The sequence below is a fragment of the Rousettus aegyptiacus genome, unplaced genomic scaffold (assembly GCF_014176215.1).
Source record: "Rousettus aegyptiacus isolate mRouAeg1 unplaced genomic scaffold, mRouAeg1.p scaffold_m13_p_8, whole genome shotgun sequence".
Lineage (NCBI taxonomy): Eukaryota > Metazoa > Chordata > Mammalia > Chiroptera > Pteropodidae > Rousettus > Rousettus aegyptiacus.
In genome coordinates, this window is record NW_023416311.1 from 108,332,878 (window position 1) to 108,358,891 (window position 26,014).

General features: G+C 45.4%; 1 protein-coding gene across 1 annotated transcript in view; it reads left to right on the forward strand.

The window, feature by feature from the left end:
- The window catches only part of SEMA5A (semaphorin 5A), a 384,915-nt gene that overhangs the window by 151,246 nt on the left and 207,655 nt on the right, over positions 1-26,014 (forward strand). The window contains exon 4 of the mRNA XM_016164969.2: positions 20,120-20,219. Coding sequence (XP_016020455.2) covers positions 20,120-20,219 — 100 coding nt within the window. The remainder of the gene's footprint in view (positions 1-20,119; positions 20,220-26,014) is intronic.

Genomic DNA, 26,014 nt, shown 5'->3' on the forward strand with positions numbered 1-26,014 from the left:
CTTATATCACAGAAAAATAGAGATACAATGGTCTAATTTTGATCACTTTTCTGCCTTTATCTCTAAAAAGAGCCATACATTCTATTTTCAATGAAGAAAGCACATGACTCTGCATAGATTTGGGTTTTCAGAGGGTGAGATTTCTGTTTTATTTATTGTTGTACCCCAAGCAAAGACTTCATGGATATTGATGGAGAGAATGATTTCATAGTTAATTCTCTGCTTTCCAAGAGCTTTCTCTCCAGTAAGATGAAGAAAATATAAAATTAGGCATTAAAAAGATAAATCAGAAACTGATAGAGAAAAATAATAAAATAAAAATTATTCATCATTCATGATTCTTATTCTTCTTTGCCCTTTCGCTCTTAGAGAATTCTAGTTTTCTTACATGAATAATCTGAATAATAATATCTGCCTTCAAGGCTTTTTCAAAGATTCAGGAACGTGTATAAAAAATAACCTTATTGCTTGGCGTCGTTCTTAGACTATGGGATGAAATCAATACATACCAATACTGGTGTTACTGTCTTCATTGCAGTTTTATTATTTTCGCCATCAACTGAAATAAAACTCTTCGAAAACGTATACTAAAGCTTCATTGCTTTTGGTAGCTATTGTCTTGTTATAAAAAGAAAGGTATGAGGTATAATAAAAAAATTTATTTGTTTTGGAGAATATTATCGAGATGGTTTTTCTTTCCTGGGTCTCTATCTCTGAATCTCACCTCTCTTTACAGTTGCCTTTATATTCTTAATATATGTATTTTGATCTTTGGACTATTAAAATGTTCTGTCTTTTGGAATATATTCAATCAGTCAAATCTCTTAAGGTCTTACTTGCTGTACTCTATCAGGTTGCTCTCTACGCATCATCTCTAAGTGCATGTGCCTGTGCTGGATGCTAACGGTGGATAATGTCTAAACAGAGCAGGGGAGCGATGGTGGCCATTACAGGGACAAATGGTGGTTCATATGATGCAAAGTTCATTGAACTGACCAAAGGGCCCAAAGGCCATTGCTGACAGATGATGTCTCGGTTGTTTATCTTGAATTTAAAAACTAAACAAAAACAATCTCTCATTAACTTTCTCCAAAATGAAGATCACAATCCTCAAATCTGTTATGTTGACCTTCGGAGAATCAACGATGAAGTGTTGTCTGAGGAGTAATTTTCAGATCGTTGCGGTCTTGGATTCTCGGTGGTTCCCACCTCCTCCGCCCTTTTGGTCCTGACATAACTCGGGGGACTTTTTGCCCTCAGAGGGTGACTTTTTCTATGTTTTTTGTGTACGTTTCCCTCATTTTCAAGGAAATGGCTATGCCAACGCAGATACTTCACTGCCGAGCAAACCGACGTGATATGGTGCCAGCCATAAAGGCAGAACATGTTGGATTGATGAACATTTGAATTTTTTAAAGAAGGGGGCAGGAGTGAGGGTAGTTGAATAATTATTGTAGGTATAAAAGTTGTGTCGTGCATTCCATTTGGGAAAGGACGCACGTTACATTCCGTGGATGTCAAACTTGCCACCAATTTGATGTCCATCGAGCACGCTGGCGAGCACTTCTCTGGCCTGTGTGTCGCGGAGTGAGTCTGCTGGGAAAAAACAGTGCTGCTCACTGCGACGGGTTACGGACGAAGCGGACTGTGGCCGTCCCGAACCCCAGCCGTGCCCCGCAGGCAAACCCACAACTCGACACCGGATATTGGCTGAGTCCCTTACGGTCATCATGTCTTTTAGTTTTTATACAAGTCTCCGAAGTGGCTGTGTCTCGAGCTTTTTATGTAGCCCAGGAAACAGGCTAAAGAGGTCGAGTAACTGGCCCGCAAGGCCTGGCGCACTTGGAGCAGAGCAGAGACTAGAATCCTGGCCTGGTGGGCGGCCGGGCGCTCAAATTCTCCAGCCCTTGGCAGCGGTGCGAGGAGCCCGTTGTGAGTTCTTTCTGCCTTTTGTGCATGTCCTGATCTGTGTGTGTGTGTGTGTGTGTGTGTACGTGCACACTCACGCGTGCGTTGGTTGCTGTGCCAACAAGAAGCCAGGGGCCCGGTTGCGAGGGGATGCCCTCGCCCCCCGGTCCACAGATCTGTGTCCCTGTCATGAGAGTAACATGACAAGCTTCCCTAAGCCCCGCTGGCTGCCATAGTCACAAGAAGCTCTGAGCCAATGTTTTGCTCCTTGAATCAAAACGTTTTTAGGTAAAAACAGCTCGTCGTATACCTCAGTACCCCAGAGCAGAGACTTCTCTTCTAGCTCCCAGGTGTATTTACGACACTGCAGAGTAGCAGAGCGCCCCGAGCCTGGGCCAGGGCGCTCTAGTCGAGCAGCCACGGCTCGGTCTCGTGTTCATCTCGTTGCTTTCACCAGAGCGGGCCGGCCCTTCGGCAGTCTGCTCGTTCGCCTTTGCGTTCGACGTGTCTTCGTTCGGCGATGCAGCGAACCAGCGTCCACTCCCTCCCGAAAGATCTTTTTCCGACCGCGTGAGCGAGCGCGTCCTCTGCGCCAGCCTTTGCGTCAGGCCCTGGGAGGCTAAAACGTGCGAAGACAAGCGTGTGAACAGGCGGGTCGAACGATGGCTCACGGGGCCTGACCCAGCAAAGCGCGTGTGATGCGTGCGCGTGGGCAGGGCCCTCCGTCCTGTCTAAGGAGCCGTCGGCACAGCTGGCAGCCGAAGGACAGGTGACAGGCATCAGGCAAGGAAAGGGAGGCGAGGGGCGCTCTGGATGGTCCCAGGACCAAAAGTCCTCGGTATAGTTGAAGCCCAAAGTGCGCGCTGGACGCAGACGGAGAGGGGTCAGGGTGGGAAGGACCCCGTTCTCTGCACTTTTGCTTAAGTTTCGTCTAAGGAAGCTGGTACGGAGTCGCAGGCAGGGGCCACTGCAAGGCTAAGGCACCAAGGGAGAGACCATCGGCGCAGCCAGGTGACCAGCCGTGCAGATGGCAGACGGTGGTGGCCCAAACCGAGGTCACAGCCCTGGGGACAGAGGGAGGCAGGTTGAAGGAGAGGAAGCGACGGGGTTCCATGCGCGGGTGCAGGCGGGTGTCACCGCAGTGGTGCAAAGACGATCTGCCGCCTTCGGCCCGATGAACCGAAACACGGCGCTTCCTTCCGTTTTAGCTGAATTTCAGCACCGGATACGGCACCCTCGTGATTCCTGCCCAATAATGCTGAACAGTTTACAAAGCGAGATCAGAAATTAATCCGTAAGTATTCATCAACATTATACTACACGGTGTGGCGATAAGTAACTGCCTTTTATATTTTAAGACACGAAAGACCCCCTGGGGCCTCCCCTTCGCCCCGGGCGTGGGGTGGGCCCTCTGCGTGAGTGCCTCACCTCGACGTCACCAGCCCAAGGGCTGCTTCAGGGGTAACAATTCCCCCTCCCCACTCGGTCACCCGAATCCTTCCAACGAACTCAGCATTTGAAAAGAAGCTTCTATTTCTCCTCAGAGTTTAGAAAGATATTGTCGGGCTCTCCTGTGCCTGGGCATCTGTAGTGCAGACGTGTTTACGTTTGGGGAAGAGCAGAAATAGAAATGTTTATAACTGGTGGGGCAAAACGGAGCTAGTGCGAGCTGGCGTCATCGGCTCGGCAGGTCCTGTTTGTGCAAACAGTCCTTGCTAATCATAGGCCTTCCAGAAGGGCAGCGTTATTATCCTGGCCATGTGTAATTAACTTGACTTTTCTATCTCTGCTTATGGAAATAGAACGCACCGCAGTTCGCCCGCTGTGTGTCCCTGAGCGGGGACCACACAGCCCGGAGTGGACACAGCCCGGTGTCCGTCTTTTCATGCCGAGTGCTAACATCTCTCTATGGCATTAAGTTGAACAGGTTGAATATGTCAAAAATAGAATTAGAATTATGAAAAGTTAGTTAAATGGAGAGTGAATGCTAGAACGAAATGAGATTTTGGATGGCTCCTGCCTCCCCCTCGTCCTGGGCTTTTTCTTGTTGGGTACGTTGGCAACACCCGGAGGACGCTGGGTGGTCACGTCATAGGGTGCACGGGAGCCTCCATGGAGGGCACGAAGCAAGCCCACCCCAGAGGGCCCTGCAGGAAGGCAGTTCTGTAGCTACCCAGGGACTTGCCATCCTGCTCGTAATAGGAAGTGTCTTTTCGGGACAGTGTTAATTCGCAGTTCTGGTCCACTTCAGGATCTGTGTCACTCGGTGAATTTTTTTTAAACACTTGTCACACACACAGAGAATGATGCAAAGGCATGACATGCTCGATGCCGTCCACCCGCAGGGCCTGCTCACGCCCCAAGTGGGTTCCTGAGGCCGTCACACTGGTTTCTGTCCCTTTGAACTCTGCGGAGGCTCTTTTCTGCTTACACTTTCTTATAACTGTGTGCAAAGTCTTTTTTTGTCTTTCTTTGTCTGATTTTGGAATCCAAAGAGTCTAAACGTCGCCCCACCCTGCCTCCTTCATTGTGGTTAATGCATTAAAAAACAAAAAACAAAAAAAACCCTAGAGTTACGGGAACATCTGTTCCATTCTGTACCCCGAGGCAGGACGAGCAGAGCTAGACTTTCCTCGACACGTGCGGCGCGGACGCCGGCCCCTTCGCCCGCGCGTGGGCGGAAGGCGAGTTGCCGGGAAGGCAGAAGCGAATCAGAGCCGACACCTCGTACCTGGCTCGCGGAGCACGTCGGCTACCCATCTAATTCCCGCCCACGGAGCCTCTGTCCTTGAAGGGACCCCACGGAGAGGAAATGCAGGGACTTAACTGGGACTCTGCGCTGTCATTTCCAGGGGTAGAATCGGGGCGAAGGTAGAGCTTCGAGTTTATATTTGTGGCACTAGAAACAGTATCCCGTCGGGGGCCGCGTAAAAAACAGAATGCAGACGAACGGCTCAGGATGGGGGTTAAATAGTCAAATGTATTCTAAGACCAGCGCCGCCATGGCTCTTAGCTCTGGGATTCTGCACTGCGCTCTGCGAGTGGTAGACGACCGAAGAGGAATGACGTGGCCCCGCTCAGAGAGGAGGCGGTCGGGCCCTTCCTTTTTGCACGCATGTTGCTTTTGTGCCTTTGCTCAACATTCCACAAGTCCTCGTCCTGACTTCCGGCGTGGGGACCCGTTTTCTTCCCGTTCTGACCCGCTTCCTAGAACAGCCCTACGAGAACTGCGCTCAACAGCGTCAGTGCGTTGATGATGGCAATCACGTTTCCCCCTCCAGAGCTGCCCCCTGCACCAGCCCGGCGCCCCACTGGGGTTCCCTGAGGGGGTCTTCGCTTAGGTGCCCACGAAAGATCTGTTGGCTTGTTCTTCAACCTCCCGCGCCCATTTCTCCTTCCATCTCTCCCGTCTCAGAAACGGATGGCCTCGGAGAGCGAGTGGCTCCGGTGGAGAACGCTGGTATCCACCTCCATTCACGTCCTTATTTCTCCAGTTGGGTCAAAACACTTCCCAAGTCTGCCCCTGCCCCCTGCTCGCCGGACTGCTGAGTACGTCCCACGGCCTGCGTTCCATGTCGCCTGTGGTCCATTCTGCACACGGCGACCACCAAGACTTTTAAAAAGGCAAAGGAGCTCATGCTCCCCCTTACCCTGGCAAGGAGTTGTGCCATGGGACAGGGGTTGGCAAAGACTCCAGCCCGCAGCCAAATGGGGCCCATGCCCAGTGACCGTGAGGTCCTCTTACCGGAACGCAGCACACCCACTGCTCTACGTTTGTCTGTGGTGACAACGGCAGAGTGGCCGTGACAGAGACCATATGGCCTGCAAAGCCTAAAATACTATCTGGTCCTTTACAGCACGGGTTTTCCAATTGCTGCCTAAGCGTGGACTCAAAGCGTTTCACCTTGACCGGCGAGGCTTCCCGTGTCCTGGCCCCGCCTCCCTCCCAGCTCACCTGGCCTCGTCTCTCACACGCCTGCCCTGTTTCTGTTGCTCCGTTACCCCTAGTTCATCCTCACTCAGGGGCTCTCCCCAGACAGCTGCCCCTCCCGGAATGCCCTCTCCCCGTGTGGCTTCTGCTCATCACTCAGGTCGCAGCTTAACGGCACCTCGGCGGAGTGATCATCCCTGGAAACTCTGTATCAAGCCGCTCCATGCCACACTCGAGAAAGCCGTCCTATTTCGTTTACAGCATGGCCCTTATCGCTTATTCTACTTATTCTGTCCTCACTAGAACATGCACCTAATGAGATCCTTGTCTGTTTATTTTCCTGCGGTAGCTCCGGTTCCAAGAAGCGGCCAGGCCCAGAGTTGATAGGTGTGTTCTCTGAACAAAGGCCTGGTGGTGGGTGGTCCAGTGAGAAAACGTCCCTGGCATCGAGCAAGTGATTAGACTTGACCATGATGAATGCCGTGAAAATTGGGCACAGAGCGGGAAGGGCCTCCGAGGTTGTTTGGGCTACGTCAGGAAATGTGGGTATGAACTTGTTAAGAAAAATTGCAAACAAGATTAGAAATGAGACCGTGACACGGAATTCACAGTTCTCTGCAAGGGATTCGTAACAGCAGCTCCCGGTTTGTCCACTCTGTGCTGGGAGCCTAGAGGACAGCGGTGAGGTCACCAGGTCGTGGTCCAGGCCAGCTCGGTCCCCGGAAACAAAAACAAAAACGACCACAAAACTTCACCGCAATAAACCAAACCGGGCAAAACGGAAAGAAAGACAGCATTTATTTTCCGTATCTCCTGTGACCGACCGCACCCCATCGCGAGCCTGTCTTTGTCGGGGTCGCTGATTTGAAAGTGTGGGGTGCCAGGCGAAGGCAGAAATCCACCCCTGCCGAAAAGCCGGACCCTCGAGCCGCAAATGTCAGCTTCGATTTGCACTTAGGCATACGCTTTTATTTTTTAGTCTAACATCTTGAGTGTTTGACTCGAGGCCACTGGTCCCTAAGTAAGCCTGCGAGAGAGAGAGACGCGTCCATTTCATGAGACGGTAGATAACATCGGCTAATAGGCCGTGCTAGAAATTCCAGAAGGTTTGCTTTTTCTCTCGGAGGAAACGGAAGTATAGTAATTAGCTGGGGTTTCAAGATGATTTTGTGTGACCGAGCACAGAACACTCGACTTTTGTCCGTGAGTTGGGCAATGGTTTTCCTGTATGCCTTTTCCGTTTTAGTTGAAAGACACTTGGCCATATAAACCTAATGGAGTAAAATATTCTGGAAATGCTATTACTTCCTGATGCCATGTGACATATAGTGAATCAGGTATGGTAAGGGAGCAGGGGCTCTGTCTAGACTAGACCGTGCCCGTGTCTGGCTGGGTGACTCTAAGTCCCTTTGCTCTTCTGGACTCCAGAATTCTCCTTGATAAACTGAGGCATCTCCGTGGACACATCCAGAGGCTCTTCCCTACTTAAAGGTTGTGTGTTACTTTATGTCTCGGTTACGAAAGGATTATACTCAGTAGGTTTAACGATCTGTAATACATATTTACATATGTATTACCTATGATATGTCTTATCCTATGATATTCTAGAGTAGAGATTGGCACGCTTTTTCTTTTTTCTGTAAATGGCCAGATAATAAATATTTTAGGCCTTGGAAGTCAGATAGTCTATATTCGACTATGCCAACATAGCATTAATGCAGCCACAGAATATATGTAAACAAATGGGTAATGAATTTATTTACAAAAAAAAACAAGTGATGAGCTGGATTCGGCCTGTGGATCATGATTTGTTGCTGATTTTTGTTCTAGAACCTAGACACTTAAAATTGCACCCTATAAATATTAAAGATAGCTTCTTTTAATAAATTCACAATGTTATTTGTATATAAATTTGTTCATATGTAAAACACTTGGAAGAATGGTAGAATGTAATTAATAAGTGCTACTTAAACATAATCCCCAATCAAGATATATTCTGCCGGCAGCGTCTCTAGTAGACCAGACACATAGAGAATGGCAAGTGATGGCCATTAAGGAAGGTTACAGATAGATTCTGGGACTGCCTTGTGCCTTGTAGCTTTCAATATTATATTCATCACGCATTTACTCGAGGCCTGTCACACTATATATTTGAAAGCAGATTTTAACAATTGTGCACGCAGAGGGAAGCTGGAGTGATCACTCAGGAAGTATGGAACCGTGTTAGCAGTGACGGGGGTGAGGAGCTGGGTGTGGCGTGACTGAGGCGTCTGCTGGGGGAAAGCAGAAGAGAAGTGGGGAGCGGTTGAGACCGAGAGGGGCCGGCAGCCAGGCCTGTGTGCCACGGCGTGGGCTGACGTGCAGGCAGACGAAGCCAGGGCAAGCAGAGCGCGGTTTGCCACCTGAGATGAGATCGCCTTCCAAAGGCGTTCGGTGACTCCGTGTGTCTGGGAGTTCACAGGAACGTGCTTTTTCCTGTGCGTGCGAATTTCACGAGAGAACTGGGGGCCTGGTGACTCTCCTTCTTTCCAGCCCCGCTAAAAGATTTATCCAAGGCAGACTGCGCTTTGCCTCTCTTCTTTGAATGTCAGTGTTAATTATTCAGTAGAACGATGGGTAACGGAATAGAATGGCCGCTCGCTTCTGTTAATGTTGGCATCTTGTTGGTTTCCGTGGACGACGACAAGGTCAAAATTCTGAAGCAGAGAAACTTCTTTGGCTGATTTGGAAAAAAGAAAAACAGGGTGGCTGGAGGCTGTACAGTATGTGAAGAAAGATCGCAAAGAAATGTACTCTTTGTATTACGAATGACATGTACCTGTTTTCTAGCCATATGCCTGTTACGACATGTATGAAGAATTTGGTGAGCTTGATCCTAGGAAAGCATTGCCCTTGGGATTAGTTGAAGGTTGGCCACCCAGGAGGTTCCAATGCTCTTCAAGGGAACGGGAATTCTTCTCAGATCCAAAGGTTAAATAATCCCCTGATAAAATGAGAATGATTTCTTTGTATTTCTGACTCATCCAGACTAACATGTCTGTATTCGAATGGCTTCCAGGAATATTTATACAGGTTTTATTATTTCATTTACTGAGGATCATCACAAGGGCAATAACCTGTGACTCAGGGGTTCCACTAAACCACCCTCAGGTTCAATGATTTCACTAGAAAGACTCGCATAACTCGAGAAGTTTTTCTACCCATAGGTATGTTTTCTTACAGAAAAAGGGTACAAATTGAAATTACCAAAGGTGCAGGGCACGGAGGCCGAGAAGACCAGGCGGGAGCTTCTGCGCGTTCGCTCCCAGTGGGCCCATCGGCACAGCACTCGGTGCTCTTCACAACGATGCGTGGCAAAATGTGTGGAATGTTGCCAGCCGGAGGCTCCCACGTGAGCCTCAGTGTCCAGAGGGTTTATTTGGTTTCTTTGGTCAGTCAATAAGCACGGGACGCCCATGCGGCCGACCTTCGTTACTCAGTCTCTGGCCCTTATGGAGGTCAAGCTGGTACTCATGGGCAAAGGACCCCACCATCGATCACATGGCAGCAGAGAGGATCTGGCCTGAATCAAGGCCCCAAGGTATACACAGATAGCCCTCTCAGGCAGGGCACCCCACGGTCTTAGAGATGACCTAAGGAGGCTGTCCCAGGATGCTGTCAGGGACCAAGCTCTTCTTTGGAATTCGCAGGATTTGAACACCCCACACCTGTTGAGTGAAGTGGTCACTGAACAATCTCTCGCTCGATTAATAGAGTTCTGACAACAAATGTTACCTTTTCAGTTAGTTCTGAATGGTTGTCCTTGGCATTCCTGAATTTGGCAAGGCTTCCACTCCCTTGGCAGACAGGCTGTGATTACATGAAATTGGAGGTAGATCTACGAAGAGGCCAAGGTTGGTGATGGATGTTCTGCTGGGTGCTCAGGGCATTGTCAAAAGATAGAGTAGGGCTATCCTCGTGGCCAAATTGCGAGGCAGGTGGAAACCACCCTTCCTGCCTGGAGTGGAGTGGGCAGGAGCCGGGATTTTCTGAGACCATCTTGTGCTTTAGCTACTCTGCCTAGGGCTTCGCGGAAGTTAATTTACACAGTCTTCTCCACACGAGCTATCGTTTCCTTATTTTCCCTCTGTTTTATAGTTTTTTAAAAAATGAGGCAGCTGGTAGTGGTTTCGCAGTCCCACAGATCAAAGCTCTGGATCTGCGATTCAAACCCGAGTCAGCTGAACTCCGAGGACCTTGTCGCTTTCATCAACGACGGGGTGGCTGAGGATGGTTGTGCTGGAATCTGTCTCTGGTTCATTTGCAGTGTTTAAGCAGTTGGTTCTGGGAAGATCCAGAATTAATTTGCTTTTTAATAATGGACTCGATAGAATATCACCTCCATATTACCAAGGAAGTCCTAGTAATGCTTTTTATATGCGCTGTCCGCTAGAGCAGCCACTAGCTGTGGTTTGCTATCGAGCGCTTGGAACGTGGCTCATCCCACTTGGCATGCGCAGTCATGTAAAATGCACCCTGGATTTCAAGGGCTTAGAACATACACACGAAATGAAGATGTCTCAGTAATCTTTATTCTGGTAGCTTGTTAAACGATATCCTGGACATATTGTGTTAAATCAACTCTGCTGTTGAAAATTAATTCTATCTGCTTCTTAACATTTTTTAAAATGTAGCTACTGGAAAATTCAACATTACACGTGTAGGTCCCATTAGGTTTTTATTGGACAGCATTATTGATCATCGCTCTTTCCTTGGGACCAGCTAGCATTTCTCTTCATCAGGTTAGCTCTTTTCGGTGTATACCTTACCTCTTTAGGTAAATTATAAATGTCTTGAAGGCAGAGCTCGGTCTTGTATAACTTTACATCCTAGCTAGTATCTACAGTAGGTTCTTCCATGTAGCAGGTACTCCAAAAACATTAGTTGACTACCCAAATGAGTAATTGCACTGCCCCAATATTCTTCATACACATCACCCTAACGCTAAACCCAAAGTTTCTGGAAAAATTTGAGTCCATCTTGGAAAACATTCTGTTTCTGATGCATAGACAGAATCAGTGTTTTTGCAAAAAGACCACCTTGGGACTTCATAGAATGCCTTTAAGCACAGAGACTTCCTTGCAGCCCCCGGCTCGTTGCTTGAGTTCTTGTGGCTTTCCCCCACCCCCAACCCCACCCCCAAATCCTGAGGTGTGTGGCAGTCATGGCTTAGATGAGCACGTCCGATTTTCCACTAGCAAGGAGACATAGAAGAAACTGAGCGTAAATTGTGAAAAAGAGGTATTAGCTTCAGGAAATGATTTATTTTCTTAAAGCTGAGGTCTGGCAATTCCTGAATATGTGGCAGAATTAAGAGTCAGAACACGTTAAAACCAAACGCCCTATGGTTCTAAGAAATTCCTGAAACTACCTCGTGCAGTCCCTGTAGCTTTACCCGGGGTCAAATAGTTTTATTTGTGCCTGTCATACTTCTGATCATCACTGCTTACACAGCAAGCACGTGGCTACGCCTGGAAAAATCTAAGTGCCTGTTGAATAGAAACTGCTCATTTTTATATTTTCAGTCATATTAACATCATTCGTAATTCTCAAGTTATAAATCTAAAGGAAATTACTTTTTAATGTCCTCTGGCACGACATTAAAATTTCGCAATTAGATTTTATAGCCTACAGTCATATGCTGCAGGTCACAAGGCAAAATTAAGAGCCTTCCGCACGAGGAGAGTTTCCTGTAGGTGAGGCAGGGTACTTGCAAGCCACGCGGAGCTTAAGGCAGAGCGACCCTACCACCAGCTTCATAGACTGGAGGACAAAGCTGGCCACAGTCTCACCTAGTTTACACGCGAATTTGCATAAATTTTTAAATTAAAAAAAAAAAAAGAGTCTGACTTGATGGATGGATGAGTAGAAATTGCTTCTCGTGTGAATTATCCAGCAATAAAAAAGCCCACCACTGATTAGCTTGGTTCCTGTCCCGCAGTCACAAGGAATAATTGCTCCTGGTCTAATGAAATGGGAGGTTGCCATGCTCTTAAAGGTTATCGACAAAAGGGAAGGCAATGCCAGCCTGCTGGGCAGGTTTCGAACCCCGCTTTCTGTAAGACGACTATCCAGAAGCTTCTTTTATACCTCTCCACGTGTGTCTCAGGTAACCCCTTGGACGACTCGGAGTTTCTGGGGCAGAGTAGCCTGGACCTCACCTAAGACTCATTTAGATTCTGAGATTAAACCAGCATCTGCGGGATGGCCCGAAAATCACGCAAGCAAATAAAAACTTGGGGAAACAGTGGAAATCACGAATCGTACCCCCGATCCTGATTGCAGCGGAACATTTCAATTGGTTGTGAGAGGGTTGGTTCCAGCCAAATTTTGTGTCCTTGGATTTCTCTTAAAATGACAAAAGATGTCACAACACATTTACTTAGTCCTGTAGTAGCCTGAAGTGATCTAGCTTTGGGAAAGGGTGTGTCCAGAAGTCCTGGGAGAAGCCTGTCCAGGAGCAAGGCTTGCCCGGGCCCTGAGCCGCCGGGGGCCAGACTTTACCCGGCAGTAACCTTGCCATGCAGGCTTACTGCTCCTGCCTTCCTTAGGATAGCGAATGCATTCTTTCCTATAATTTAACCGATTTGGGGCTATTATTTAATGTTTATTTACATTGCGAATATACACTATACCATGCATTCCAGGCTGTACAACAGCTTAAAACGAGACTTGTGGCTTTCAGATCGTGTTTGAGTTAAGCAGACTTAAAATCAGGGACGCTTCGAGCAACGCGAACCATCACGGCTTTGGGGATTTTTGGACATCCAGGAGGCGGGCTGTCCCAGGCGAAGTGGTGACCTTCCGAAGAACCCGGGTCCCGAGCACGGATATTTTGCAAAGCTTGCGGTTGGCGGGGTTTTCCGGCAGTGAGCGCGTGAAGAATGGATGACGCGTGCTGTGTGGCCTTGTGGCAAAAACACGGGGGACGCGCCAGGACAGCTGCCTCCCGCGGCCCGGGACGGAAAGGGCGCGGGAGGCGCCGGGAGCGCGCGGGAGGCGCCGGGAGCGCGGGCGCGCCGCTTCCGGTGCCGCGTTTACAGGTGAAGCCGGAAACGGAAGACGCTTCGTGCTTTTTCCATACATTGGTTCCCTTTTGCTTTTACTGGAATAAAAACGTTTTAATTTCTCTGCTAGGTTATTGTGGAAGAGTTTTGTTTTATTTTAGAGAAAAAAAAACACATCGATGGAACGTTTTGATGGCGGGATTATGAGATCATTTTTCTCCTCTCGACTATAATTTTTGGTGTGTATTTTATATAAATATATATTTATATATGTACATATATTTGTATACATGTGTATTTGCATAAGTGTATATGAAGATATAGAATATATGTAAAAAAGATGTATAATGTATAATATAATGTATAATGTATAATATATTGTATAACATATAATATAATATAATGTATAATATATAATATAATGTATAATATACTTATATTTTATAATGTATGATATAATGTATAATATACTTATATATTTTATATTTAATATCTCACATACATTTATGCAAACACACATGTACACAAACACATGTCTTTATATGAATGAATGCATGAATGCCTACATTTAGACATAATTATGTATAATTATATATACACACACATATATCTGTATCTAGATATAAAGATGTGTAGATGTATACTTAAACATACCTATTTACATATCTGCGTGCATATATGTGTGAATTAGCAGGTATATACACATACAAAAGTATATGACTATATTACACCTAAATCCCTTAAAACACTACTGTTTAGACAGTCGTGTGCCCAGGTACGTCGGCAGAGACCATGTTGTGATGGGGAAGAAAACAGATTGTTCGAGAAGTTGTGGGATGTAACCAGGGCCCATCTTGGAAAAAAATGATGGAGATAAATGTTTCACTGCTGTGGTCACCTTCCTCTGGACACCCCGTTTCCTGCCATGGCCTCTGGTTTCTTGCTGCTTTTCAATGGGACCTTCCTTTTTTTGGTTGTGGCCTGCCCCATGGGCAAACTGGGCTGACCATCCATGTCCCCCATCTGAAAATTACCACCCACCCCTTTCTTGCCGGTTTTTGGTGAGTGTGAACTACTGTTTTTGATCAATTAATCCATGCTGATATATTACTAGGTGCTAAGGATTAATGTATTTTATACATTCCTTGGGAACTTGATTTTAAATTTGGACCTTACTGGAATATTTCCTTCATCCTATCCTGGGTTTAAATTCCAACTTATCCGTTGACCACTTATGTTGCGTTTGGCAAGATGTTTAACTTGTCAAAATCTCAGGGTGTTTAACTTTTATATTTTATTTCTACAACAAAAATTATAGACCTAGCTTCACAGGATTATGAACGTTAAATGAAATAAATTGTTAACATGTAAAAATATCTAAATCGTTAACGTGTAAAAATATCTAAAACTACGTAAACACTGAAAACGTAGACAGCAGTAAACAGAAAGCGTAACTAAGAGACCGGTTATTCCGATATGTCTATTTTTTCAGAAGCAGAAATGTTTGCGAATTTGCGTATTTCCTTTCTGATGACATGTTTTGCACTGGTCTGCCGCTCCACAAATGCGTGAGGCTTTGGGCCGGGTGACGTAAGGAACATCCACACCTGTAGAAAACCTTTATAAGATTTTATTTGAGCCAAGCAGACGACAATTGCCCAAAAGTAAGATCTCAGATGCTCCGGAAATGACAGTTTGCGGTTTCTCTGATGCATTTGACGTAAGGAGGAAACGTAAGGGAGATGGCATGGAGGTGGGAGAGAGCAAGGCAGGGGTTCGATTCCGGGATGGCTAGCAGGGTCCTGTGCTCACTCGAGGGTGGCCGTGCGTATTTCAAAGGTGCATTAACCTAGATGCACACAAACAGTGGGCAGGGAGGGCTTGCTTAAGGCGAAGAGAAACCTCTCACTAAAGAAGTCGGGTGCCACCACTCACACCACCGCCCAGGTAGGGGTTACGATCCATTCCCCTGCCAGGTTACTTTCCACAGAACGCTTTTCTGGTCCACAGGACGGGAATCTATTATCACAGACTTTCAGACAGGACCCAGGGAGCTGAAACCTGATCTATCATCTCATTGGCGGGGGTGAAACACGAATTGGGGGTGCTGTCCACCTACTGTGTGACGTGCGCCTGACGTGTTCCGAGTGACGGTTGGAGAAGCAGCTGCGGAAGGAAAAGGAAGGAATGCGGTAGCCTGGAGAGACAGGGCGAGCAGCGGCAGCGGCCAGCTGTGCCGGCCTCCTCGCGGCTTTGAAAAATCCCAGCCCTCTGTTCCCCAGTTGCGGTTTTAGCTTAGGGAACATTGGTCGCATGGTTTGTGTAACGCGCTGAACCCAAAATGAAGTCCGTAGAAGGGAGATGTGTGCAAACTTTAAAGAGCAGTGGGTATCTGAGGTAGGATGGTTCCTAAGTGCGGGCAGGGAAGTTTCCAGAACACCCAGGCAGGTGCACATCCCGCACTCCTCCTGCTGCGGGCCCGGCCAGCACCGCCCTCCTGAGAACCAGCTCCCCCATCTTCAGAAAAGTGTCTCCCCAATACCGCATCCCAGCCGCATGGTTTAGACTGCTTAGAAATCCGCCCCTTGTACTCTGCATCACCCCCACTTCTCATTCCAGAATATTCTTCACTCCAGTAAAGCAGATCAGTGATGGGCGTCGACCTTTCCTTCCTCACATGAAGACCCTTGGATCATACCATCTAACTAGTGAAATGGCGAGCGCTTTTTCCTGTTGATCTTAATTGACTTGTAGATCATCATTATTAACAACAACGACAACAGTAAAAACGACGGATGTGGTATTTCCAGGTTGACATAGCAACGGGCTTTAGGAGCTCCAGCCTCGTCCTGCCGTGTTTTACTTTTCTCTAGCCCGTACTTCAAACCAGAGTGGGTGTCAGTTTTTTATTTAACAGTATATATGGGTGAGGATAAACTCACTTTCCAAGTGAAGAGGTCGTAGATTTTCCTTTCTTCCTGTTCCTTTCAGAATGTGTTGCGCAGGAAAGCACGCTTTTGTTTTACTGCGGTTTAACCCGTTTCCCGTTCGCTGCAGGAAAACTCACCGCAGGTCACAGTCCTAACCTCGCCCCCAAAGCGTGCCGTGAAATCTCTCGCTTTTATCATTATTTTTGCATCACTCTGGTGTATCCATAGTCTTTGGAAACAAATGACGTCATTCTATTTATAGCATTCTGTTTTTAGTAGTGCTATTTCCATTGACAAAATATAGTAACTCTCGGTCGCCGAAAATGTCAAATCCTAGAAAACGTAGCGTTCTTCTGCATAATGTTAGTTTAGCATCGTTCTCAAACAGTCGTCAGCTGACGATTCATCTGACGGATCCAATTGACGTATACATTTCTGTTACATTACGGTTAGAGATGAGGTCTGTTTAGAAATAACTCCAAGAACAGCTTTTATATTTTATTTTCGCATTGAAAACCAGTCCGAGTTGCTTCAGCCTCAAACAGCATGTTTATGGAAAATTAAAGCTGGCAGTGAGCTGCAGTTTTTTTTTTCCTAAATGGGAAATGGGTTAAAAGTAGAGCGCAGTGGTTAAAAACACCAACTCCAGACTTAGGAGCTGAATCTCACTGGCCTTTGACCTTGGCAAGACTTATCAGAGGACCGGTGTGAGAAACGCAGGACCTGACGTGTGTGAATAGCACCTAGCAGGTGGCCTGTGTTCTTTGAGCGTTAGCTATTTTTGTTAGCGGCTTTACCAATAAGCGTGTTATCATGTCCATGTGCAGCATTAGATGCAGATAAAACCGAAATACACTTTCCTGGCGTTTGGGAAGACTAAGCCTCGATTCGCGCGTAGGTTTCCGCATGTTCCTGTTGCTACCCGTGCTCCAGTGCCTGTCCTTGGTCCTTCACCCACTGCCCCTGGCCCTCCCCGCTTCACCTGTTGCCCAGTTTACGGCATGAGTTTCCGGTTCCCCCAAGGAGTGTCGCCGCCCCAACTTCTCGGTCCCTCAGTCGACTGTGGTTTGAAGGAGTAAAGAATGAACTCGGGCTGCTCAAGGCCACCTGTATTCTGCCTGGGAGGTTTCACGGCTCAGCGTTTGCCCAGATGTCAGCTTGGTCTTGACGCTCTAACCCTGGGTTTTATAAAAAAAAAATTAAATCAGTACACCTTTGATAGACTATTTACAAAACGCTCATGCGGGGGCTTATATAGTAATAGGAGAAGGCAAATACGAATCACGGCAGCAAATTTTGCAATAGAAAGTCATTGCTGGAGGCCATATTTCAACAATCAGGTTTGTGCAATGAATGGATTAGCTAGGATGATTAATATCGAATATTAAAAAAATTATCTACAAAGTATTCCACTCAAATGTACAGGCCTTATGTTACTGGTTAACTTTCAAACAGCGGTCAGTCACATTGGCTGCCATATTTAAGTCCCATTTCATCATAGGGTTCTTTCCGAGAGAGTAGAAGAAGGGGTAGGAGGAAGAGATGTGCCCATGATTTGGGGGAAATTAGCATGTACTAAAAGTCATTGTTCTTGAACGTGGCATCTCTGGATCTCACCGTGTTCTCTGTGGCCACCCCAGTCGCCTTATTCTCCCTGATCTTTCTTTGGCCTCCGGTGAGCTGGGTCACCGCCGCCTGCCCTGGTCCTCTCCCCTCCCCATAACTCTGTGCTCTCCCAGCTCTTATGCATCTGTAGCTGTTCATGTTCTGATACCTTAGAAAGCAGCATCGATGAATTCTCCACGCCACTATTGAGCTCTGTTATTGTGGTGGCAAATTCCACCCACAGATTTTCTGATGTTGAGTTTGTTGAACTATTCTTATGTTTCGGGATTAAACCTATCCCATATAAAAGAGAGAGAGAGAGAGAGAGAGGGATATGCGAATACAGGTATTTCCTTAGGAATATTTTCAGCCATGTTTGTAAATGAGGTGGCCTGTGGGTTTTTAAAATCTCATACTGTCCTTCTCTAGCCTTCGTATTAAGATGATCAAGATCATAATAAAACTGAAGAGACAAAAGAAGCTTTACTTCTTGGTCTAATCTCTGAAATAATTTGTAAATTTTACCTGTAAAATTTACATGTAAAACTGGACCTGCAGCCCTTTTTGGCATACTGTGCTTCTTGGGAGTTTACTGTGTATTTTGTTTGAGTGTTTGAAACTGTTGTAACAAAAGAGTATAATGGGACTGTGTTTGTAAAGGCTTTTTATTTTTTTAATGAAGGGAGTATGCATATTTTTATAGGCAGAAGGGAAGGGACTTTATAACATTGAGGACATTAGAGGAAAAGAGGAGGTAATTTAGGGAAGGGATTAAAGATGAGGGAAAGGATGGATTGAAGCCAAGTTGAGGGACTGGTCTCAGAAAAGAGGGTGGGGCACCATGATTCTGATTTTATAGGAGAAGTTGAAAGGCTAGGTATCGATGCAGGCATATTTTCAGAGACATTGGTTGGTGCAGGAATTTTCTACCAAGGTCTTCTGGATGCCCAGTAAGATAGAAGGCCATGTGATACACGAAGTTGAGATACGCCAGCCTTTTGGATGAAAACACAGCAAAATCAAAATAGAAGAAAATACGCAGATTATCCAGCTTTGATTTATTGTTCACCATAGAAATATACAGTTTAAATGGGGAAGCTCATTAGACATTAAATAAAGGAAATCGCGCAAACTTGACGAACTCGTACCGTTGATTCGTTTTCCCCCTCTACGTGGCTCCTTTTATTACCTGAGGGTGTTTCAGGAAGTAGCGTAACCACTTTCTCATTGCTGGGTATGGGATCCAAACCCTAAAATACGTCTCTTCATTCTGGTTTCTGTTAGTCATTCTTTTAATTCTTCTAAATGCAAAGAAAGACAAATGCATGGGAAACAAGTTAACACAGATATTTTCTTTCATCTTATCTAAGCCTCCAGTCACCTCTCCTTTCTGTGAATGAATGCTTCTTTTAACTCTACACACACCTGTAAACATGTTTAAAGAAGAGATATTAGCGCTAGTTCCCTAACTAAATTATAAACTCCGGGAAGGACCATTTATTAATAACCTTTTTATAGCCCCAGTGCCTTGTACATACTTTGCCATGAATAAGTATTTTGTGTCAATCGCCTTGCCTAAGAAATGAAGAAATTCATATAAAATGCTGAAAAGACTCACGATACCGTACACATTAAGACTTGAAAAAACCAAATACTGGTTTCTGACTAATTCAGTTCTGTTTCCCTCTAAGCAGATTAGAACTTTCAGTACGTATGTCACTTTTCCCCCAATAATTGAAAGTAGAGACATGCCGCATGTATTATGCAAAGCTATTGTTTGAAAATAATCCCTCTCTTTCACATCACGAAGGCGTTTCTGAAGGCGGTTCTGTGGGACGGGTATGAGACCGGGTGTGTTTCCACATTAGATCTTTTTTGGCGTCTGCTTTTGTTGAAAGAGATTAGTCCTGGGCTACAGATATTTTCCTCAAACCAATAACTTTGTTGATTTGACAGTTGTTACAGGCCTGTGTAGTCACCTCGTTATTGCTCCAAATGTTAAAAAAAAAAAAAGACAATCAGATAACAAGGTTAATTATCAGGGATAATGATAACGTGGGTCACAATGGCAGGCGACTCGCTGAATGTTTTTTTCGCTGTTAGAAGAGCTAATTAAAGTTGCAAAATGACACATGAATCCTCACGCTGGGCTGGAGGCCATTTGCTAGGATTTAATAGTGCTTGTAAAAAACTTGTCTCTAAAGAGTGGCTGTTTTTTGATCTCCCTTAGAAAAAAAAAATGCAAATGAAGCCTAGAAGTAGCTGTGGATTTCTCAGCTGGAAAGGACTGGGTGTGTTTAACAAGTCTAATCAAGGGGTCAAAATAGAAACCCAGCTCTTCCCAGTCAGCTCACACAGGAGATGGTCCCTTCCGCATTTGGAGGTCTTTGTGATGAATCCTGTGAATCCCGTGCTGTTTTCTGAGCAACCCAGAGCCGAAAGGAAAACGCACATCTGGCTCGCGCATCACCACCCAGCGTCCATGCCCTGCTCCCTCTTTATTGGGTGGCTGAGCTCTGCGCCCTACACATTCTCAGTGTGGATTATGCGACATCCTGGTGGAAACTCCCAGCGGCCCCTCCACCGTCACATCGGGGGACCTTCAAATCCTGTCTGAAATGTAATGTTTGCACTTGCTATGCTCCCCGGAGGAAACACATTCATTTCTATCTTCTTATTTATTTGTTTTTCCTGTTTAGAAATTGGCCCCTGGTTGCGGGAGTTCCGAGCGAAGGATGCTGTGGATTTCTCGCAGTTAACATTTGACCCGGGACAGAAAGAACTTGTTGTGGGAGCAAGGTGAGAGAACTTACGTTTTGCCACTGTGGATATTTTCGGGCTTCCCCTGACATCCGGGTGGTCACGCGCGGGCCGCTCTGCCAGAGGGGACCAATGCTACGTGATATTTCTTCTAAGGATGAAATGCAGTATGAGTGTCATAAAGTATGCCGCCAATAACGGGATGACTACTGCTTTTTCCAGTGAGCATTTATGGGTCCCTCCCCATGCGCCAGAAACTGTTCTGATGTGAATTCATTCACTTTTTCCTCCCATGACCTGAGAGGTAGGTATCTTCAACCTCCCTATTTCGGAGAGAAGGAAATTGAGGCAGGAAGTGGATAAATACACTGCCCAGGACATAGCTGTGATGTCCAATGAAAGGTGGACCCAGGTTTCACACCCAGGCCGTTTGCAGAAACCATATTCTAAACTTCTCACTAGACTCTTCCACACAATTTTAGAGATCAAGGGACCATAGTGTCCATTCCGGCCTATGTTACCTTTCTCTGTGACCCTCGGTAGGCCATTTACCAGTCAATGGAGAGTTCGAGGAAGTTGTTATCATTTACACCTCTTAAGATGCACACGCCTCTGCATCCGGGTCACCCACCGTTTGACATCCCGGCTTGACAAGGAGGCCGCTGGAGCACGGCCAGCACAGATCTTGAGTTGTCCTTCCCATGACTGCCTTAGAAAACATGCCCGGGCCCTGCAGGCAAAGCGCCCATCCTGCCAGTGCGTTTTGAGAATGATGTATAAAAAACACTTTCTCTTCATCTCCTGGGAAAAAAATGACATTAAACTTGAAGAAAGTGTCCATTTGTAGATTTGGACTCTTCTGACATCCAAGGAAAGAGCTTTGAGCAGTGGAATGCTCATGCCTTTTTTGCCCAAACTTACTAGATGATAAAATATACCTTTCCTAGCAGGAGAGGTCGTGCAGTTCGCACATAGCCCTGAGTGCAGCTGAGTCTGGCTTCAGTTCTGAGCACCCTAGACAAACCTCGAGTACTTTCTAGAATCATGGCTTTTGCCCTCTGCTCTTACAGATGCCCAGTGCGTCCACCCATCACTCGAAGACGTTAAGTTGTGTGGTCGTAATTTTAAATGAGTAGAAGCGGGTTTAGTTCCTGGCCCTGAGCATGTCGCCTGCCTCTCTTTCAATGTTTGTGCCCAGGCGGTGAGTGTGCACTCTATGGGCTCACTTGGTGTGTTTTGGGACTACTCGGGGGGTTTCCGATGCTGACTTTCGTCGGCTGTCACCCCCGGGAGCTTGGCTGTGTGTCGCAGGGAGTTTTAACTGGTCTGATATTGACAAGGGAACAAGCCCCGAAGCCAACCCTTAGGGAGGAGAACAAGGCCTTTCCCTTAGCCGGCAGGGAACTGTGGCCCCCCAACTCATGTAGCTGTGTCTAGCATCCCTCATTCAGCTCTTTGGAAAAGATTTTCTCATGAGTTTGACCCAAAAGACTCTCCTTCGTTCCTGAAGGTTGGGCAGGTCGCCCAGGTGTACACACTCCGCCAGTGGTTGGTGTTTGGTCAATGACACTTTCTCCTAATGGATGTGAGAAGCCACTGAGCAAAATGGGACTTAGAAGAGACGCGTCATGGTGCTGTCCTGGCTGGAGACAGCACGTGGGGAGTGTCCCCATGGGATACCCATCCCTGGTGGCCCTGGAGGTCTCCATCTGTGCTCCTGAAAGTCTCAGTCCACCTGATCTCATACAGCCACAGCCTAGCCACGCCCGGGCGAACGGACTAGGCGCGGAGTCAGCCCACATGTGGTATGGCGTGGCAACCTGGAGAGAGGAGCTCCAGGTTTAGCGCAGAAAAGGCCAGGACATGCAGTTACATTGGGTTTGGTAAGCGCCCCGAGGAGCATGGGCTGAATTTTCTGTACTGGGACAGTGCTGCACATCGTAGCTGTTTGATAAACTACGGAAAAGAGGAAAGTGGACTTGCTCAGCTGCGTGACCTTGAGCCCTTTTCGGAGTCTAATTTTCTTATCTTTAAAGTTGGTATAATTATTTCCAGTCCTTTCAGCTGTTGGGAGGATTAATGAAATAATCCATGAAAAGCGATTGTCACAGTGGCAGGCAGCCGGTAGGCACGCCGCGGGAGGAAGCTTTGCGGATGTCTGTGGGTTTGGCCTACGTGAGCATGTATATTTCTGGCAGATGCCGCTGAGAGAGAATTGCCGTTTTACTTGGGAAACTTGGTGGGATTAAGCTCGGAACGTTTGAGAGGGAGTGCGGGCGAGCCAGTTACAAAGCTTCAAAAATAACCCAGCCCCCTGAGTCCTGTTTGGGAGGGCTTGACCTCGCAAAAGAAGTTTGGATAGTAGGTGTGTATTTCAGAAATCCGTAATGGTTTAAATATATGAGTGGTGGAAAAATACAGTGAGAGTCATTTTTTTTTCTTCGTGATAGCACTAGGCATTCGAAAGCCATATATTGGATGGTTTTACTTTATACCAGCGATACTTTATGTTCCTGAAATTCAATTCAGTTAAAGGTTCTTTGTGTGTGTGTGTATTTTTTGTTTGTCTGTTTGTTTGTTTGTTTGTTTGTTTGTTTTTCGGGTTGTTTTTTTTTTTTTTTTTTTTTTTTTTTGCAAAAAAATTCGTTGTGCTACAAAAGCAAAACCCATCTTCAGGCGATTTGGGTTATGTAGTTCCAGAAGGTCCTTGTGTCTAAATTTAGATAATTTCTGAAAGGATCCTAAACTTATCACTTCCAAAGATCACATTGTTTTCCATAATATTTTAAAAGCATTGACATTCACATCCTGTTTTACCAAAATGTAATAATGTTGCTGTTTCCAGTAATGAGACCCAGGCTTTTTTTTTTTATTTTTTTATTTTTTTTAGAAAATGAGGAAAATATAGGGAAGCATAAAGGGAAAAAAAACCCCACAATTTAAAAAATAATCACAGTTAACCTTTCCAGTTATTTCCCTGAGTTATTTGAATTTTGTTGGTTTATACTATTGGGATACTATTTTATGAATGACTTTTATAATTCTTTGTCAAAAAAAAATGCCTACTAAATGCAGTTCTCATGATATGAGGGGAAAAAAAAGAAATGCCAGAATGAAAGACTATGTCGTGGTTAGAGGTTTTTGTGTACATAATTATGAAAGTAATGATAGTCATAGCAGACCGCAGAGTCGACTGAGTGTACGTTTCGTGTAACGACTTACGCAAGAAAGGGTGATTACGTTTTGATTCTGCAAATGAATCTGTTGATATTAGTGTTTCAGGTTCATCGTAAGAATGACGAGTGATTCTGTGCTGCATTTAAATGTTATTCCAAGTGGCAACTAACTTGGTCCTCATACAACGCAGTATTCAACAATAATCACAGCATTTATAAACTAGCCGTATCTTTACCAAGCATAGAGCCACACAGCAGTAAGGAAAAAGAATTTTTTTATTGAGGAGGATGAGAGTTTATCTCAGTTTTTTTTTTCTTGTTTCTTGATCTTTCTGTTATTTTCGTTGTATGATTTGTTATCTGATTGTCTTACTCTTCTTCAACATGAGTCAGCATCATATAAATATATAAATCGAAGGGCATAGTCTTGCAACCTATGATATTTTTAGTAAGAACACTCACCTGTAAGCTCTCGCACGAGCACCTGTGAGTCTGGGAGGCTCAATCACCTCTTGATGAGTAAGTCTGTGGAACTGAAGCCTGTAGACCTCATACTTAGGTCAGGTGACTGTCTGAATTGATGACAGATATAATGATTGATGTCCTTGGAAATTTTTAATTTTAATTCTATTAAAATTGTATCACAAAATGGGGACATTATAAAGAGAGTAAGATAAGAGGTAATGGGGACCCTGAGTCTCCCCTCACACCTGACGTGACATGAGTCCCTCCCTCTGAGCCCCTGGCGTGGAACTTGCCATTTTAGTCAATGGACTGTTTCCATGTATTGGAAGATATTTCTGCTTATATGTCTGGGCAACAAATAGTACAGACTTATAATCAGCATGTGCATTACCAAAAACTAAAACTAAAACCCACGTACTTCCAATGCAAAACAAACCAGTCTTAGAAATTTTTAGTGTATTATTTTGAACCGTTTGTTTTGCTTGTGGTTTGAATTTACACAACTCAAGATAAAAAGGAAAGATAAATTACTTCTGTTGTGCTGGGGCTGAATTTGCTTTGAGCATTCGAAGTGCGTATTCCCCTGAGAGCACAGTGAGTGAATGGGCAGGCTTCTGTTTAATTGGAATGACTTACCTTTTTCAAAACGATTTTGCCACTGGTTCTAAACAAAGGGAGATAAATTTTAGATTCGCATGATAGACATGTATAAAAATTGGCTAATGTCATTCTCTCTTTTTTGTAGTTATAATTCCTATTTTTGTTTTTAAGTTTTACCTTGGAATTAATCCATTGGAAGCAGCATATAATTAGAAGAAAACTGGAGATTTTATGAGATTTCTGTTTCTAGTATCCACAACCTCTATTTTCCAAAAGCTATATTTTAGTCAAGTGTGTACATTAAAGGTAACTCCTGCTGAGTTGAACGAAATCAGCAATTAGGACTGAATCTGAATGGCAGTAGGTCTCCATCCTGCGAAGAAACTCCAGGTGATGTGATGTTTATATTGTATTTACATTAATTACAACTCAGGATAAGCAGCTGGTAATGAAGAGCGATATTTTCCTTGCGTTCTCTTCATTCTTACCCCTCCCGGCCTGGAATTTTTTTAAACCTATACTTTATGGTTTAAATATTTTTTTCTATCCTTTCCTTCTGCATACAGGCGCGTTTTTTTTTTCCTCTTGAGCGTCTCTGTGCTCATCTATCACTTCCTTCCACCGTTTCTCCCCTTTCTTGCAAACAGGCCTATTTGATTAGTTAACGAAATCTGTGTTAAAAAGTTCGCTCTTTGGCTGCTGGCTTTGTTACATTTTGTCCGTCATTTACCAAACATTAGTTCATTCGAATTCGTCTTCTTCTGCCTCCTGCTCCCAGCCCAGATGACTCAGTGGGCCGTGAGGTGGTCCTGGAGTGTGGGCTTGTAACAAACGGGTGGTCCACAGACACCCTTCCGGGGAGCACTTGGAACCAGTGTTTCCTTTTGCTGTTGTAAAAAACAAAATAATCTCTGCACTTTCTTCCCTGCTGAAGAGCAGATGAGCTTAGCAGCATAATTATTTATTTCGTTTTATATATATATAGATGATGTAGATATAGATATTGATATATAGTCTTCCCTTTTCCCAGTTTCCTTGAATGAGCCAGCAAACGAGTTAGATCAAAATGAATCCACCTCTTTTCTTTGAGTGTGTGTGGGCGTGTGTGTGCGATACAATATTTGACTTTTGAGAGCTTTCGTCCATGTCGGTCCCACATCCGGTTTGTCAGAGTTTATTGGCTGATTTTTCACAACTCTTCCTTCATCATTTATATCACTTATGTCAGGAAGTATCTTAGGTATTGGGGAAACAAAGATGAATACTTTAGTGCAAAGTTGGCAAGCTAAGGCCAGAGTTGGCCTCCTGTTTTTGTGAATAAAGTTTTATTGGGACACGGCCACACCCATTAGTTTACATATTACCCAGGGCTGCTTTAAGAAGCTTACATACAGAGATGGGTACTCGCAACTGAGAGAACAAAGGTCAAGCTTTTGCTATTTGGCCATTAAAGAAAACTTTTGCTGTCTCCTGGCCTGGTGGCTGTGGGGGTACACGAGAAATTTAGTTTTCCCAGGTGGACCTAAGTAAAAGGCCTTGGAAGCCCAAGAGTAAAGGAGCATGGAAGGGCCTTGGGGGTAAGAAGAGTAACCG